The sequence below is a fragment of the Talpa occidentalis genome, unplaced genomic scaffold, assembly GCF_014898055.3.
Source record: "Talpa occidentalis isolate TD23 unplaced genomic scaffold, MPIMG_talOcc4v2.1 talOcc4.13, whole genome shotgun sequence".
NCBI lineage: Eukaryota > Metazoa > Chordata > Mammalia > Eulipotyphla > Talpidae > Talpa > Talpa occidentalis.
Genome location: NW_023601322.1, coordinates 32,363,386 through 32,382,388, shown reverse-complemented (window position 1 = coordinate 32,382,388; position 19,003 = coordinate 32,363,386). Strand labels below are relative to the sequence as shown.

At 37.1% G+C, this 19,003-nt stretch overlaps 1 protein-coding gene across 4 annotated transcripts in view; it reads right to left on the bottom strand.

Annotated features, from left to right (window-relative positions):
- Positions 1-14,235, bottom strand: part of TRAPPC8 (trafficking protein particle complex subunit 8) — a 68,311-nt gene extending 54,076 nt beyond the window's left edge. For 2 of the 4 annotated variants that reach the window (XM_054694111.1, XM_054694112.1), the window contains exons 1-3: positions 13,665-13,912; positions 5,348-5,542; positions 1,142-1,225 (exon numbers count right to left, since the gene is read on the bottom strand). In XM_054694111.1, the coding sequence (XP_054550086.1) occupies positions 1,142-1,225; positions 5,348-5,542; positions 13,665-13,821 (436 nt within the window). In that variant the 5' untranslated portion in view covers positions 13,822-13,912. Of the gene's footprint in view, positions 1-1,141; positions 1,226-5,347; positions 5,543-13,664 lie in introns of all 4 variants that reach the window. The other 2 variants (XM_037508692.2, XM_037508691.2) reach the window with 2 other exon arrangements.
- Between the last annotated feature and the right edge of the window lie 4,768 nt (positions 14,236-19,003).

Below are 19,003 nucleotides of genomic sequence, written 5' to 3'. Positions count from 1 at the left end.
ATTTTACAATGCTATTCTTTATAGCATTCATCTTGATTTGTCTGGTAATTATGTCTTCCACTGTCAATTATTTTTTGTTTGCCAACAAGGATGAGAAATGAAAAATTCTCAATTCTCAACTCCATTCAATGAAAAACAAAAACAAGGAAGACAAAGTTAGTGACTGCAAAGATACTATCTCCAACTTATTTTATGCCTTCTTGAAAGATGATGCAAAACTTTGAGCTTGTCTGATGCTTGATTCTTTGCCAACCTAGAACAACACAGAGTGAGAGAGGATAACTTTCTTTGCACCCCAACAAGAGCATGAAGAGAATCCAGAATGGGTTAGAAATATCTTGCTAAATCTGCAGCTCTAAAGTCCACTGTGATTTCAGATGAGAGAGCTAAAAAAAGAACTCTTGTTCTGTAGTACTGAAATATTGAGTAACTTTGTGTGTCTGTGTATGAGAGGGGGAGGTTCCTTAATTTTTTTCTTGGGAAAAAAAAAAACTAAAGGATAACATAATTAATGACTAATGTCACTACTGCATCATCCTCAACAATCTCTGTATCTTCCAGTTTCTTAATTGTTCAGAGTAGTTGATAACTGGCAAATAATTCCTAGGATGATGATAAGCAAGCAAAGTACTTCAAAATGCCAGTAAAATAATTACATTAAGTTCCTACCTTGCACTAGCCACTTTTTAAATTGTTACTTTAAGTATTCTGTATGATTTTTTGCTCTTAAGTAAAAATTTAGGGAAATGTATTAACTGAATAAACAACCCTCTAAGCACTTGATTACTCTCTAGAATATCATGGCATTTTACAGAGCGATAGTAATCAGAAAAAGTATAGGTACACACTTACAGATAAGAAAAAACAAGTTCTTATAAAAACAAAAAGTAGCCCAAATCATACTATTCAATGACAATGCATGGATTTAGCAGATGATGTTGTAAACCACGAGTAAACCAAAGATAATTCATGATAGGACAGGTTAAAGTTGAACAAGAATCACCAGACCACCTTCATTTTAGAAAACTTAGACATGTTAATTGGGACAAATACTAAATAGTAGTAGCTGAGGGGGGGGGAGCTAACAGACAAAGAGTTGAGTGAGAACAATCTAAAATACTGAGACTACCACAGGAAATACCTGTATATAACGATGCTTCTTTCAATTCCATCAATGTGTCTTTCCAATTACTGTACCAAGGAACACTAGCTTTAAGTGACCGATCTGATGAAGAAAACATGGCACTGTTAAGCTAGGCTTACGAGTAAATATCCAACATGTATTTCTTAAACAGAATGAGTGAAAAATACGAGCATTTACATTAATGGTAAAAATGAGAAGAGTGTTTCTGGATATAAAAAGTGTCTTCTTTAAATTAAATAAAAATCACTCTTAAATCTCCAAAGAGTATTATTCTGCTATAATGGAATTTTACTAAAATGAATTCAGAATTTCATCATTATAATATTACCAGATTTCAAGACCAACATGACAAAAATGGAAGGAAGGTGCCTTTATGTAGCAGGGAAAGAAACTATTTTTTGCAAATCTATGTACTTTATTCTAATCATATTTTAAAATCTGCCTGAAGAGTTTAACTACAGTAGTGCCTCCACTTGCTTTTAAAGACAAATATCAACCTCTCCTTATGCAGAGATGTTGGCAGGGACCTGAGACTATAAGTAATATAATTAGACAAAATGATATCTCCCAACCAAATCATCACCACAGTGTTCCTATAAACTATTTATCAAACCATATTATGTCTTTTAAAAAAAAGTCTACCCTCAGTTACAGGTAGTCAGACATCAGATATGAGACTCTTTATCTGAAGAAACTAAATGGTCCCAAATAACAAACTATATGTAATAAAGACTGGGCAACCCTCGAACTTATTCCCAGCCACCACCCATTAAAGAAGGCCACTAGCTGACAAGCTGGTCTCATGCTTGCAGTCAGGGTTTTCATACTTCCATGTGAATTAAAGATAATTCCAAGGACTCACCAGATAACTGAGGAAAGTGAAAAAGTAAACAAAGAGTGAAAAAAAGAGAACAGAACAAACTTAAAGATATAAGAATGAGAGGAAAAGCATAGAAGGATTCTTAAAAACTAAAAGAAGTCAATAATAATTTATTAATGGCCTCAGAGTTAAGAACTGCATGGTTAAAAAAGAAAGAAAAGAAAATCCAGAGAGCAAAGAAAATTTTCAAAATTACAGTGAACATTAAAATTTCAACAGAAAGGTCCAAAGACAAAGTCAAGGATATCCCACAGAAAGTAAAATAAAAACACACAGACATGGATGTGGAAAATAGTAGAAAGATAAGAATATTAGAGGAACAACTCAGGAAGTTTACATTCAACTAAAGTAATCCAGAAAGAACAGAGAATATTACAAGCAAGGAATTAACAAAGATACAACACAAGAAAATTTTCAGGGCTAAAGCCTATCTATGGCCATGATCAAAAGGATTTGCTCCATTCAATGAGAGAAAAAGGCGTTCAATAGGCCCAACATGCAATTTCTAAATAACAGAGATAAAAACCTAAAAGCTCTAAAGGCTGAAGGAAGCGGAAGGATACGTAATTTAATGGTATCGAGTTTTTTTCATAGCAACACTAGAAGCTGGAAGAAAAATTTCTTTCTTCATAGTATGTATATATCATTAGTTAGAAATAATTTCCCTCAGAATTGTTTCATTTTTCTGAAAGAAAAAAGAAAAGAAAAGAAAAAAGAAGAGAAGAGAAGAAAAGAAAAGGAAAAGAAAAGAAAAGAAAGGAAGAAAGGAAGGAAGGAAGGAAAGAAATTTTCAGATATTCATTTCTCAAAATTGTTACCTTCAAGCAACCTTTCTCAGGAAGTTACTGGAAATGTCCATCACCAAAGCAAACACATGCCAAAAAAAAAAAAAAAAAAAAAGGGGAATGAAAGGATACACAGAAGAAAAGGAAAGGGAATCCCCAGGGTGACAGCTGTGGAGCTATCTTGGAGAATAATCAGATGGAAGATGAAGAAAGCTGTATTTTACAACTTGCATTTCCTTCTCTCTCACCATAAGACTTTTTAGACATTTCTTTTCTAATTGGTCCCTTCCTCTTCCTCAATCTCCCAAAAGACTATTAAGTAATGCCACAAATATACTGTGTTCCTATTTACGTACTGCAGTACTTTGGAGAGCCACAAACCATTGCAATATCTAAGATTTTTTTGCAAACCCCTCCCCCCATAAGTCAAATTATCATCCCACTGAAGGATAGTAACAGTTCCTAATTAAAATACATAGAACAGAGAGAAATATTTCATGAAGTAGATCCTGATAAATGGATTATTTGATATCTGTTAAGTGCAAAATCTTACTGGGAGGCTATTACTGAAAGTTTGAGAGACTAACAAGAAATACATAGAACTCTGAACAAATTGTTTTTAAAAGGGCAATTACTAAGTACTGAACAAACAAGATGCGGTATAAAAATAGATGGAAAGCCCAATATTTGACTTAGTAGTGAAGAAGTTAACAACAGATAGTCATAATATTGTAAAGAGTGAATATTAACCAACACTTCTTAAAATTATATTAGTAAGGTAGAGAAAAGTGGAAGAGAATTAAGCTAAAACTTCATAAATTGTAATAAAAAATCAATAAATTTAAAATTGATATAATCAAAGATACATAAATAAAAATATTACTTAGAAACACAAAATAAATACCAGAGGAAACCACTTAAAAACCTGATGAGACAAGGGCACAGGAAGTTGATGATCACTCTTTTTTCTTTGTATGTTATGTCTATGTGCATATATAATTTTGATAACCTATTTAAAAGAAAATGTTTATGGGCTTTGGAAATTAAGATATTTGCAGTATAAAAAAAGATACTTTAACTTATTTTTAAAATAGGGCAGTTAATTACTTTCTGTGTCTCCTTAGTGCTCAGGCATATTCCAGATCTCTATTATAATACAGTGTGATTATAAAGTTGTTACACGTGAGAATTTATTATGTCTACTGATTTACATGCTGTCTCCCAACCAGATTATTTACCTCTCTAGAACTCAATACCAAGCATATGATAGAAATCAATAAATACTTGGCACATGAAGTAGAATCACAGGATTAAAGGCCTACGAGAATCCTTAAGAAACAACCTAGGCAAATTCTTTTGTTTTCAGGGAATAAAACCAAGTTTAAATGAGTGATTTACTCAAGTTAACCAGTTAACTGATGATTACAGTAGTATAAAAAATTGGACACCCTTGCATTTGACTGAAAGTCCAACATAAATTTTCCATTGATGACAGGGAAACCTTCATTTGCTGCCAGAAATATACAAATCTTGCTTCATGTTGAAAATGTGTTACGCAAGGGACTTCGCAAATATGTATCCTGGAATTTAAACTCTTTTGATTTGTAAAGATAACCATAACATTCTAAACTTAAACTTATCAAGTTCACCTATCTTGCTAGAATTAAAATTAATGACAAGGAAGGAGAAAAATTATGAACCATCATACAAAATAATTTTACTCTATTTTTAACTATAATGGTGTACACCCAATGAACCACTAATAAACATAACCACATAAGTTCTCTTCATATATTTAGGAAAATCTTTAAATATCCAATTAGGAGGTATTAAAATATTAGCAATTATATGACCTAAAAAGATTATTTCATTGAGCAACTAAATATCCCAATTAGATAATATATTTTAAACCTTTTTCCTTTAAAAATCTATCTCATGTCCTTCTATTAAGTCTTTTTTCATGCTGAAAAATAACACCAAAGACTGCTAACTCACTTTAAATATTAATACATAATTTTACCTACCAATCTTATTTACCATTCAGATCATATTAAGCACTGAGAAAAAAAGTTAAATATCTTTTCATACAAACATTTTTTCTATTTAATACTAAGCAAGACAAAAGGTACAATAAACTTAGTGTTTTTTATTTATTACTTATGATACAAAAGATTTTTTTATGCAGTGTTAGTTCTTTCAAGAAATATTTATTAAACATATGTTTTAGGCAATATTTTAGGTAGTGGGAATAAAATAGTCAAAGTTCCTGCCCTTGTGGAGCTTACATTTAAATTTACAATTAGAAGGATAAAAACATTTTCATTATGAAAAAATGGAATCACATAATTCATAGTTTGAATGACTGCCTACTTACTTCATCATAACCTCTTTAAGAGAACAAGAATTATTTTTATCAACATTGTATACCCAGACTATAGCACTCACCAAATATTTAAAAGGTTTGCTGAATAATTTCTAAGCTACAGAATTACTTTTTCTAAAAAAAGAAAATTTTATTTAAAAAATAATAAACCTTACCACTGATGTTGAGGTCATAATCTCCTGCTGTAATCACATTAGCTACTAATCCTTCCGCAGGCTGACTGCCAGAAACAACATCATTCAAGAGTTTCCGAATGGCTCCAGGCTGAGGTGGTTGAGTGATAATGTTGCTTACAGCTATCTTCAAATTTTTAATTATGTGAAGTTGATTATTCGGATCTCTCATATGAACTTTAAAAAAAAGAAAAAAACTTTGATTCTACACAATGCATAACATATTTCAACAAAAACTTTAAAAATTCAGTTACAGACTTACAAATGAAAAGGATGTTCACTTCAAACCCAGAAATTCCATATAGACCAGTCTTCTAGAATACAACTGAATTATAACATTCTTTTGTATACTAAAAGGGCTAGACAGTGTAACATTCTGCAAATGCTACTGCTTACAACTTTCCTACTATAGGTCCTTTCTTACCTGTTTGAGTTGTCAGAGACCACAACTATCATTCAAAACAAATCTCTAAATCCCACCTGATACTAAGGCTGATCAGGGCAGCATGAGGTCTGTGATATCAACACTGAAAATAGTAAATTGGAAGAAAGTAAAATTAAATGCTGCATGTAGACTTCCTTCTGATTCCCCCTATTATACAACCTCTGTTCTCAGTCCCTATTCAACTACATAAAAATCAATGCCCAAGCTAGTACAAGATGTTGATAGTGGGGAGGAATATGTGCATGCTGGAACAGGGGGTATTCTCAAAATCTCTGTACTTTCTGCTGGGTTGCTGTAAACCTAAAGTTTTCTTTTAAAAAGTCTATTAAAGAGAAAAAAAAAAAAATCAATGCCCAGATTCTTTTTCCCATCCCAATACCTCCTGCCTTCACCCTACAATAAGCCTTGCTTCAGTCTATGGGATTTATAAGCTGTGATTCGGAACTTCAAGCCAGAGAACAGGTTCTCCAGTAACTGTAATATGAAGACAGCATCCAAAGCGCACCTCAGGCAAGGAAAGCATTACTCTTCCATAGAAATATAATCAGACTACTTTCATCAGATTGGAAGTAGTCCACTATATGAAGTACTTACTTTTGCAGTCAGACTTCATTTTAAATCACAAACCAACAACTAACTAGATTATCCATAACAACTTCTAAATTTTTCTGTGACTCAATGTCATCTTTAGTGGAGAGATTAATACCTACTTCACAGGGTTATTTTAAGGATTTAAGTGAGATATTGTTAAATGATTTAGAGAAGTTTAAAGCATTGAGCACCACGAATGACACAAACATAACTAAACAGTTTAGTGTACAAGAAGTAATGGAGGAAACAAGTACAACATAATCTAATTTCAAATATACCATGAATCATCTCATGCAAGTAAGAGGCAAATTTGGAAAAATGGCTTTGGATAGGAACCCATTTTTTAAAAACTGATACTTTCTCCCAATAGAAAAGGCTTTATACCAAGCTTTTAAATTCAGGCCTGCCTCTATTTTAAATAAACTTACATCCACAAAAACTGTCTTCTTAACTCTCCTATGTAATTTAATCTGTTGATTTCTAAATTGTTAATTTTTATAAAAAAGCAAAACTTGGGCCTCCCTGGTGGCGCAAGGGGTTAAGCACCGCACTCTGCAGCACGAGTTTGATCCCCAGCCGGCCAGGGAGAAAACCACAAGGCAAGGCAGACCTCTCCTGTCTTGCCCACTGCTCCCCTCACCAGTGTATTTCAGTCCATCTGCCTGTTCTGTTCCCCACTCTGTCTCTGGTGAATCCTCTCACCCCCTGCATCTCTGGCCTGTACCCCAGCTCTTGTATGCATAAATAAATAAATCTTAAAAAAAAAGAAATAAATGGAATTTATTATTTAAAAAAAGCAAAACTTTTAAAAATACTACTTATGTTATGAATATATGCACTTGCAAACAGATGTAGAGAAAATAAACATGCAAACGGCACTATAACGGCAGGCTATAATAAATGAAGGAAATGGAACTAAGGAAAGGTGGAAAGATTACTTTAAAATCTATAGTTTGATTTCTTTTTAAAGGGAAGGGAAAAAATACAAAGCAAGTATGACAAAGAATATATACTGATTCTGGATAGTGAGAAACTAGGTGTTTCTTGCAATCTGCATTCTTCTGTAATTGTTTGTTTCTAATTTAAAAAAACATACACAGCTCTCTCCTTAATTAAACTCCCCAGCTGGTGTAACTATAGGAGAAAAAAAAATACATGAAATACTATGGTGCATTTCTGGTATTTTTAGGAACATACAAGTATTTTCCTTAAATTTAGTCCATAATTGTCAAAAGTACCCATTTAAACTCTCACACAGGAACAGAAAATAAAGGGAATCCAAGTTGAGGAAAAAACTACCACTATTCACACAATACAATGTTATACGCAGAAAATCATAAAGACTCCATCAAGGGCCTCCCCTGTGCGCAGCGGTTGAGCACTGGGTTGCGAAGCTGCCCGCAGCCTCTGCTGCGCCGGTTCGATCCTCGGCTGCACCCCGGCCACTGGAGGAGGGACCCACATGGCGCGCAGACCTCTCCTGCTGCCCGCTGCTCCCCTCAGCAGTGTACTTCGGCCCTTCTGCCTGCTCTGCTCCCCGCTCTGGCTCTAGTGAATTCTCTCACCCTCCCTCGCTTCTGACTGTACCCAGTGCTTGTATAAATAAATAAATAAATCTTTAAAAAAAAGAAAAAGAAACTTTATTAAAAAAAAAAAGACTCCATCAAAAAGTTATTAGAAACAATAGATGAATACAGCAAAGTGGCAAATTACAAAATCATCATACAAATTCCCATAGTCGTCTTACATGTCTTCTTCTATAAATAAGATGTAAAAGAAATTTAAAAATAATTCTGCTTATAATTGCTTCAAAAAGAATTAAATACCTCAGAATTAACTGAGGGAAGTAAAAGATCTGTACAACAAGAACTACAAAATGTTATTAAAGGACTTAGTGACATATGGAGATGAAAGAAGTGTTCCATGTTCATGAATGGGAGAATTCCTATAACAAAACGACTATCCTGCCAAAATTAATATGCAAATTTAATGCAGTCCCCATCAAAACACTTTTCAAAAAAATTAAACAAAAAATTGAAATTTATATGGAACCACAAAGTCAGAAAAATGGAGAGAAATGGAGGTATCACATTACCTGATTTCAAACTTTACTATAAAGCAACAGTACTAAAAACAATATGCTATAGGCACAAAAACAGGCATGTATCAATGAAATCGAATTGAAAGCACAAAAATAAATCCATGTATATCAGCACCAAATCTATATAATAAAGCAGCTATGACCATACAATCAGAAAAGGACAGTCTTTTTAATAAATAGTGCTGGGGTGGGGGGCCTCCCTGGTGGGGCAAGGGGTTAAGTCTCAGCACTAAGAAGCAATCCACAACTGCTGCAGCACAAGTTTCATCACCAGCCAGGGAGCTAACCCACATGGCAAAGCAGAACTCTCCTGTCTTGCCCGCTGCTCCCCTCAGCAGTGTATTTCTGTATCTCCGCCTATTCTGCTCCCCACTCTGTCTCTGGTGAATCCTTTCACCCTCCCCGCAGCGCTGCGCTTGTATGCATAAATAAATAAATCTTAAAAAAAAATAAATAGTGCAGGGGAAATTGGACAATCCTACTAATAAACCTAGAAATGAGTAAAACACATGTATTTAGTCAGCCTCCAAAACAGCACCCAACTATATCTATTATTTCCTGATATACACACTGTCCTGCAGTCAGATCCTCCTACATCTCAAGGTTGGTATGTGTGACCGATCAAAAACAGCAAAAGAAATGGGAATCTCTGCTGTGATAAGGGTTATGAAAGAGCACAGCTTCCATCTTGGCTTCCTCACTGATCACTCCCCCTGGGAGAAACTAATTGCCATGCTATGGGACACTTAGGTAGAGACCTACATGGCACAAAACTAGTTCTTGCATCAACATCCAGTGAAGATGGCTTGCTAGCAATCTTATGAGCGACCTTTAAAGGGGATCCCCTAACCGCAGGTGACTAAAGCCTCATCATATAGCTCCACTGCAATCTCAAGAGACTGAGCCAGAATCATCCCACTAAGATACTCAGATTCCTGAGAAAGAGATAATAAATGCTTTTGTTAAAAAGTGCTAATTTGTGCAACAATAGATAATACAGGAGACATCACAAACCTAATAAAAAAGACAATCACTGGGAAGATTAAAAGAAGTGTTCTTTAGTCACACACAAAAAATTTTAAAGCTTCAGAACTAAACAACTATATTACAGCTTCATTAAGATTATATATAGATTATATATCACAATAGGTGAATTTATCTATCATGGAAGATTTCAATTTCAAAATGAAATTGGGCTCTACCATTATTTACCACATAAATATGAGTATGTGCTATGAAGTAACATTTCTTAGTAGGTGCTGTTCCATAGAATACTGGCTCCTCAATATAGTGGTTTCCTAAAATGGACTCATGGTCAATAAAATTTGGAAAATAGTGGATTAAGCTTTTTAAAGGTCTCTTTATAACCTATCTTCCTAGAGCCTTTAATGTGCCAAACATTAATTCTCCTTAGCACAGGTTTTATCAAGCAAACTTACTTGACCACAAATTTCTTTTTCAGAGGGTATCTGGTATACTGAGGCATGTTTTTTAAAAAAGAAATAATGTCTTTTATGTTTTTATGTAACACAAAAACTTCACTGTATAAAGAAAACAAAGAAATTTGTACAATAGTGAAACAAACAACATTTATATCTAAATTAAAAAAAAATTGATTTGTATTTTATTCTAAGCTTGAGACTGCAAAAAACTGAAATCTACTTACACCTATATGGTAATTAAGACTGATGGAATATTTCTCTCTCTTTTTTTAAACAGTTCTTTTTTTTTCTTTTTTTTTTTTTTTTTCATTTATACAAGAGCTGGGGTACAGGCCAGAGTTGTGGGAGGGTGAGAGGATTCACCAGAGACAGAACGGGGAGCAAAACAGGCAGAATGACCAAAGCACTGCTGAGGGGAGCAGCGGGCGTGACAGGAGAGGTCTGTCTCGCCATGTGGGACTCTCCCTGGCTGGCCGGGAGTCGAACTGGTGCTGCAGAGGCTGTGGACAGCTTCACAGCGCTGTGCTCAACACACTGCGCCACAAGGGAGGCCCTCATGGAATATTTCTAACTTTTTAAAAGGAAATAATTAAATGCATTATTCAAAGGCCATTTCCTACTCTAATTTGCCACTTTCCCTAGTTCATTCAGAAAGTATTCAACATTTACATTTACCCTATTCTTACCTTTTGAATCCCTTCTAATAAATTTAACCAATTTCAAAATAATATTTACAAAAGTAAAAGTAAATACTAATGAATTTTTCTTTGTTACTGAAATACTCTTAAACTTTTAAGTGTTTAAAGATAGGCTGAAACATTGCTAGGAATTATCAAAGAACTAAAGAACTATCACTATGACAGCAAAAACAGTATCATTAATCTTTGAAATACATGGTGATTTGGAAATTTCTCTAGTATTAGATTAACAAATTCTGTGTTGAAATAAATATAAGCCTCAAATAACATTCAAGTACGCTGATCAGATACATATATATAGTAAACATTACTTAATGGTGTGTATGGTATTTTATAAGGTAGTACTTCTCAAGTTTAAGACTGTGTCTAAGGAAACTAGAATGGCTCTCTTTTGCCTAATACATCAACGCTAAACTGTTTTCAATGCCTTTCCTACACATGAATGGTAGACAAATATGTTCTAACAACCCTTGCTTCATTAACTTTAAACCATGTGTTTTCCCACCGACATTTACAAAACAAGTCCCCTGAAAACATCTGGCACAGTACACAGATATTTCAGAAGTTTTAACCTCAAGCAAGTTTTAACTCAAATAACTTACCCGCAGGTCAGAAATGGAGTCCAATTGTCTTTTAACCCTTTTTCTGAGGAAATTCTAGCTTACTTTAGTTTTATTCTTAGATTACATTACCTTTCAGTCATTCTTAATCTTCACTGCCAAAAGACAAGCTATTCTGGAGGAATCCCTTGCTTGAGACAAAAAAGGCAGTTTTTTTTTCCTGGATGTAAAGGACCCCAGAATTTATTTATCAAAAAAATACTGAAGGACTGAAAAACTAAATAAAGTACTTCACCTTTTCAAATTTCTAATGCTAATGCATCATCTCAAACTTTTAATCTTGTATCAAATCCTACATATCGTTATAAACACACAATTCCAAACTCCTAAATTTCATACCTTTGCCACAATTTACAATTAGATATGAAACCCAAAATCCCTTTCCTAGAATTTAAGAATCTCCCTTATGTAAGCATCTTCCCTAATTAGTGTGTATACCATCCCATAGGGAGAGTTACCTCACCAATACTCAGCTATCAATAGTTTTTTCCTTTGCCCATACCATTCTAACCTCACTCTCCCAACAAGGATGCTTCTCCTTTCTTTCCACCTACTCTCCACCTATTCATTAAAGTCCAATTCATTATGCTCCTTCCCTAAATCATTCACAGGCTACAGAAGGAAATCGAAAGAATACTAATCTGAACTGCTATTCACTGTGCTGTCCAATACAGGAGTTACCAACTACATGTAGCCACTGAGCTCTAGAAATATGTCTACTCAAAATTGAGATATAAGTGTACAATGCACACTGAATTTCAAACACTTAGTAATAAAAAAAGATGTAAAAAAGTCTCATGGCAACATTTTAGAAATATTGAGCTAAAATAAGTTATTAAAACTAATTTCACTTTTTTTTTTTACTTTTTAAATGTGACTACCAGTAATTTTCAATTGTATCTGTCACTCATATCTCTTTTGGACAGAGCTGCTCTCTAGTATGAGTAATGCCAAATATTGTCAGATGATAAGATGACTTGATTAAAAACATCTTGTCTTGAGTCACACTACCTGTCTTTAAATCTGCCCCATACATAAGAGTGGGCAAGTTAACATCTGTGTGTCTCAGAGTCCTCAAAGTAAAACAGTAATAGCAGTACCTACTTCACAGGACTCAATGAGAACTAAGAGAAAAGCTACATGAAACAACTATCAGGTACTAGCAATATTTTTATTAAAGCAGAAAACAGCACACACAAAGTCAAAATGACTCACTGTTTTGGGTTATTTTTGTAAGAATTAAAAAATGTGGGGCACTTTGCTTTCTCACTGACTTAGTATATCCCTGGAGGAGATGATGGCTAAGGTGAAGATGCAAGGAAATTCAAGCGTTCAAACTTTTTTTAGGCCACTTCCTTTCTCCTTTAAATGCAAAAGCGAACTTAAAATATTCTTCTACCAAAGAATATACACCTGTGACATTTATATAAAATTACTGCACAGTCCTATATACTTGTGGAGTTGTCATAATCAAGTAAATATCACTCTTTATTTGACCCAGCTTTAGAACCCTTCATTCCACGCAGAGCTTAACTAAGCGAAGTTCTATTTGCAAAATATAGGTGGACTGGTTAAGTCATTCTAGAGTTTTATTAAGCTCATTTTCCCCTAATAAAAAACCTAAAGTTGGAATAAATAGGTAGCTCCTCAAAAACAGATACATTTCTCCCATTTATTAAACGTTTATTGATAAAACAAAATTTAGGACTTTTCCATCCCTACAAATCTAAACAAAACAAAACTTAGGACTTTTTCTATTCCTACAAATCTAAGTAACTGCAACTATCCAGATTAACTACAATCTCCTTACTTCCCTTACTTCCCCGACCATCGGGCAAAAGGCTTTTCCAAGTTTTATTATCTTACAGTTTTTACTTTCTTGAGATTAGTGTAACTAAGAAAATGTGTAAATGTTCAAAGAATAAGTAAAAGAACTAAAAAAAAGTAGCCGCCCTGCTAGAAGAATGTAATGTTCAGGATAACCTAGCTAGTCCAGTTTAACATCCAGGACATGATTAGTCTGCTAAGACCTCAAGAGTCTTAAGCAGCATCGACTTCCTACCCTTACCTGCTTCCTAACTTCCGAATTCCCAAAGGCTGCTGAGAACAGTCTCAACACTGTACTCCGGGGCTCACGCTTTTCTTTACATTAATTAACCTTCCAGCCCGGCTAGGGAGGGAATCGAGTAAAAAGTGCCTAGAAAAACTGCAAGTAAGAACCGCGCGATCTTGACAACCCTACTCGTGGCTCCTCCTCCAGACGCCAAAGGAGACACCGAAGGGGCCCAGACGCCACTCTACCTGCCCGAGAAAGTAAACATCTCCCTTCTCTTGCCCGCCTGCCCCCCAACTTCCGTCTCCCGACCCTGGCTTTGGGGAACTTAGAAAAGGAAACCACGTACCCTCGGAAGTGAGGCGAGAGAAGGGCTTAAGCAACTCCGCGAAGCTAAGGTGATTGAGGCGAGTGAGCCGCTCAGCTTCGTCGCTGCAAAGCGCGGCGACACAAGGGACGAAGGAGTCCGGGATTAGCTCCTGCACTGATTGTACACACTGGGCCATTGCCGCGGCAGGGGCGACGGCGGCCACCCTCCGGCCCACTCTCGCTGGCTGAGCCTAAGGCTGCGGCAGCTTCTGCCGCCGCCCGCCGGCCTGCCCCGGCCGGGCGGGGCCGGGTATTGGAGCCTCGAGACCAATAGAAGGAACAGTCGACGCCGCCTTGGTTTCCGGGGCACAGACCACCGACCCCTCCCCGTCACCGCCGCTCCTCAGCGCTCTCCCCGCCGTTCTCGCATTCCACCTTCACAGGTGGAGACGCCGACAATCGCTAATTAATCTTTCCCACGGCAAATCCTTGGTCACTGCACGGCCGAGACCGCCATGTTGAGGCCGAACCCTGACCCACCAGCAGTACTACTCCCAGCACCCCCCGCGCGCGCCCCTCACGTGACGGAGTTAAAAGCGCTGTAGGGGCGGGGCCAGAGAACCAAGGAAGGGAAGTGAAAGGCGACGGAGGCCGGTTGGGAGACTGACTCCGGAAGTGGTGGAAGGAGTAGGCCCTCCTATTGGGCGGAGCTAGAGAGGGGCACTGAGCCTGGTGGGCGGAGCTAGAGGGGGGCTCTGCGCCTGGTGGGCAGAGCTAGAGAGAGGCTCTGCGCTTGGTGGGCGGGGCCAGGCGAGGGTGGCAAGTGACTTGCGGCCTGGTTCTCGCGCAGCGTCTTAGCAACAGCTGACGGGGGGCGACGCGCGAGCGGGTTGGCTGGCGCTTGAGAGCAGTGTTGTCACAGTGGTGGAATCGCCTGCTGGCCTCCCACGCCACCCAACCTGTTCGGAGCCCTATAAAGCATTGGAAACAGGGCGAAGGATGACTGTTCTCGCTGCTTCCTGCCAACTAGCCCCGCCCTCCCACGCCACGGCGGAGCGGCGAGGCCACCTGCGCCCGGGAGTGTGCTGCCCCGCGGGTCGGGGGCTGGGGCTGGGGAGCGGGGAGCCCAGGGGGCGGTTCCCTGAGGTTCCTCTGAACAGCCCTCCCCGAGTTTGAACTCAGCCATGCTTTTTGAAACCACAGTCACGACTATGGGCTCGACTGTGGTGGGCGCTGCACTTAACACGAGTGTAAGGGAAACCTCTGCGCTACTGTGTTTTTGTTGGTCACCTGTCGCCAAACATCTGAGTCTTTCGTGGGCAGACGCTTTCTTTTTATATGGTGCTAGGGCGGCTGCTTCCTACTGTCAGAGGTGCAGGAAGCCAGTAATTAGGTATCTGAACTGGCTTCCATCCCCAGCTTTCATTTTTATAGATTGTTCCTCGAAATAAATAAAAGTGAGAAGAATTTACTATAGTGTCACTAAGTTGTTGTAATTCTTTCAGAATTATGTGCCAAAAGTATCAGCAAGGAAAAATGCAACTCTCTATCATGGGTTTATGGTGCCTTGATTTATGGGAGTCTTCCCCCAACATCAGTATCTCTGATTGCCGGATTGTTTGTCTCCTGAAGTTTTCACCATGGTAAGAATTTGACAGGTGAGAGATAGGCCTTTCTGTAAGTTGAGAAAAGGGGAGTAGGAAAAGACCATAGGGCATAATGACAAGATAGTGTTAGCCAAAGATCAGTTTTGAAAAAATAGTATGTGCAGCTTGGGCATCTGGAAATTCATTTCCTTGAAATGGTGCCTAAGCACCTCGTGGTAATTCTTGTATCCACAGAGCTACACATACTCCATTTTGAATAGCTCCGGCCTTAATTCCTTAGCCTTTATAATGTGAGGGTCTCATACAACATGACTCAAATTATAAGATACATTTTTTTGGTAACAGGGCCCCTAAATTTAGATATACTATTTTATCTAGTAGACAACTCCAAATAAAAGTTAAAAAGCAATTTATAATTTATTGCTTACACTGAGGGCAAAACTAGCAATATTGGGCTTTGAGAAGGACTTTCAAGGGTAATTTAGCCTAAAATTATTATTTGCAACATAATTCACATACCATAAAATTTACCCCTTTAAAGTGTATAATTCAGTGGTTTTCACTACTTCCAGGAAGTTGCACAACCATTATCTATATAATTCCAGCGTGCTTTTCATTACTCCCAAAAGAAGCCTGGTACTCATTAGCTGTCACTCTCCCTCTCTACCCACTCTCCAGCTCCTAGCAATGCAAACACTAACATTTAATGTTTAAACTTGTCCACACCAACCCTCAGGAGAGATTGAGATTTGCTTATACTGGACATTTCACCTAATTGGAATCAAACCTGTCAATTTTTGTGACTGGTTTCTTTCACTTAGCTTAATGTTTTCAAGATTCTACCATATTTTAGCATGTGTTATAACTTCATCCTTTTTGTGGCTGAGACTAAATGGATTATTGTTTTATCCACTGACTTTGCTGTCTAACATCATATCCACATACAGCATTTTCCGTAACTTTGCTGTAAAAATCTGTACTTTTTTCCTTGTGTGTCCTGATTTTCTAAGGCATTCATTTTTTTTGGTGTTGTCTTCATCTACAGGTTAAAGCTGTGTCACTACCACATTTGCTTTGTAGCCTGTAGGAATGGGGGGGAAATGGAAAAGCACATGAATAATAGTTTAAGATCAAATTATAGAAATGACATTCAACAATTTCATTTACAGCCCATTGGCCCCAGTGAGTCTTATGGTCACACCTATCTTCAAAGGATTCTGGGAAATGTAGTTTCAAGAGCTCTGTTGCTAAATGAAGAATAGACCAAGAAATTTGGATGACAGTCAAGAGTCTCCATCATGCTTTATTAGGAATCAAGTACCCCTGCAGAATGTATTTGAATTGGATCAAAGCTATCACACTTCTCTCATTTCTCTGACTCCTCTAGACTCTGGCCCTTTTGCATCATATGAACTCTGGACCATTCACTAGTTACAGAAAAAATGAGGTGCTGTGATTGGCCAGGTGTTGGCCATGTACCCACCCTCAGGGACAAGAAGACAGGGTCAATCACAAAAAAGAAAACTTACTGGACAAAATAACACTGCAAGCAACTTTGGACCTCTTTTCCAAGTTCTAAAGAGGAGATCCAGCTTCCTTCTCTGCCCCCAATCAAGGAATCCCATATAATTTATTCTATATGAATGGACTTGTATTTTGATATGCTGTGTTATCAAACATTCATGGATTGTTTTATTTTGCATGTATGATATTGCTAATCTCTCCTGATGGCTGGTATGAACAAGTTTAAAGAACACTGGCACTGAAGTCAGAGTTTATTTTTTTTTATTTTTTTAAATTTAAATAATAAATTTTATTTTTATATTCCCCATACAATTGCAGCCCCCCCATTCTGACCCCAATCCCTCCCCTCCCGCCCCTCACCCCCCAAAAAGTGTCTCTGGTTCATAGTTTTTTGTTGATTTTGATTTTCACTTTCTTATAGTTACTCATTTTCCTGGTCCCTTATTTAAGTTTTCTAGATTCCTGCTATGAGTGAGACCATCCGGTATCTTTCTTTTTCTTTTTGGCTTATTTTGCTGAGCATGATCCCTTCCAGCGCCATCCATGTTGCTGCAAATTGCATGTGTTTATCTTTTTTGAATGCTGAGTAATATTCCATGGTATATATGTACCACATCTTCTTGATCCAGTCATCTATTTTTGGGCATTTGGGCTGTTTCCAAAGCTTAGCTATTGTAAATAGTGCTGCTATAAACATAGGGGTGCAGGTGTTCTTTGGAATGGATGTTTCTGTGTCCTTTGGGTAAAGACCTAGGAGTGGAATTGCTGGATCCTATGGAAGCTCTATGTTTAGTAGGTCCAGAAATCTCCACACAGCTCTCCATAGTGGTTGGACCAGTTTGCACTCCCACCAGCAGTACAGAAGAGTTCCTTTTTCTCCACACCCTCGCCAACATTTGTTGTTGCTAGTTTTTTTAATATGTGCCATTCTCACTGGTGTAAGATGGTATCTCATTGTAGTTTTGATTTGCATTTGCCTGATTACAAGTGATGTTGAACATTTTCTCATATGCCTGTTGGCCATTTGCATTTCCTCTTCAGAGAAGTTTCTTTTTAGCTCTTCTGCCCATTTTTTGACTGGGTTATTTTCTTTGTTGTTGCTGAGTCTCATCAGCTCTTTGCAGATTTTTGTGATCAGTCCTTTATCATTAGTGTTGGGTGCAAAAATGTTCTCCCAGTTGGTGGGGTTTCTCTTTGTTTTTGTTATTGTCTCTTTTGCTGTGCAGAAGCTCTTTAATTTGATGTAGTCCCAGCTGTTTATCTTTGCCTTCACTCTCACTGCTTTGGGTGATGTGTCTGTAAAGATGTCTTTGATGTGCAAATCACGCAGTGTTTCGCCTATATTTCCTTCTATATATTTTATGGTTTCAGGTCTTATGTCTAATTCTTTAATCCATTTTGAGTTGATTTTTGTGTATGGTGTGAGGTAGTGGTCAAGCTTCATTCTTTTGCATGTAGCGACCCAGTTTTCCCAGCACCATTTATTGAACAAACTTTCTTTGCTCCAATGCATAGTCTTTGCTCCTTTGTCAAAGATTAGTTGACCATAAATCTGTGGGTTTATTTCTGGATTTTCTATTCAATTCCATTGATCTGTATGTCTGTTCTTATTCCAATACCATGCAGTTTTGATGATTATGGCTTTGTAGTAGAGTTTGAAGTCTGGGAGTGTGATGCCTCCATTCCCTTCTCTTTTTTTCAGGAGAGCTTTGGCTATTCAGGGTTTTTGTGATTCCATATGAATTTCATCAATAATTGTTCTATTTCTTTGAAGAATGACATTGAAATTTTGATTGGAATAGCATTGAATCTGTAGATTGCTTTTGGTAGGATGGCCATTTTAATAATGTTTATTCTTCCAATCCATGAGCAGGGGATGTCTTTCCATTTCTTTGTGTCTTCTTCTATTTCTTTTAACAGTGTTTTATAGTTTTCTTTGTATAGGTCCTTTACCTCTTTTGTTAGATTTATTCCTAAATATTTGATTTTTTTTGTTTCAATAATAAAAGGGATGGTTTTTTTGATTTCTTCTTCTTCAGATTTATTGTTTGTGTATAGGAAGGCTACTGACTTTTGCATGTTGATTTTGTATCCTGCCATGAAGTCAGAGTTTAAACGCATGGGTTTAAAAGTAATTCTACCACTTATTATAAAAATAATATCACCATTGTTGGTCACCATGCCAAACAAAGTGCTCTACGTATTGTCTGCATCTTCTGCTTCTCATGCAAACCCTAAGAAGTCCCTG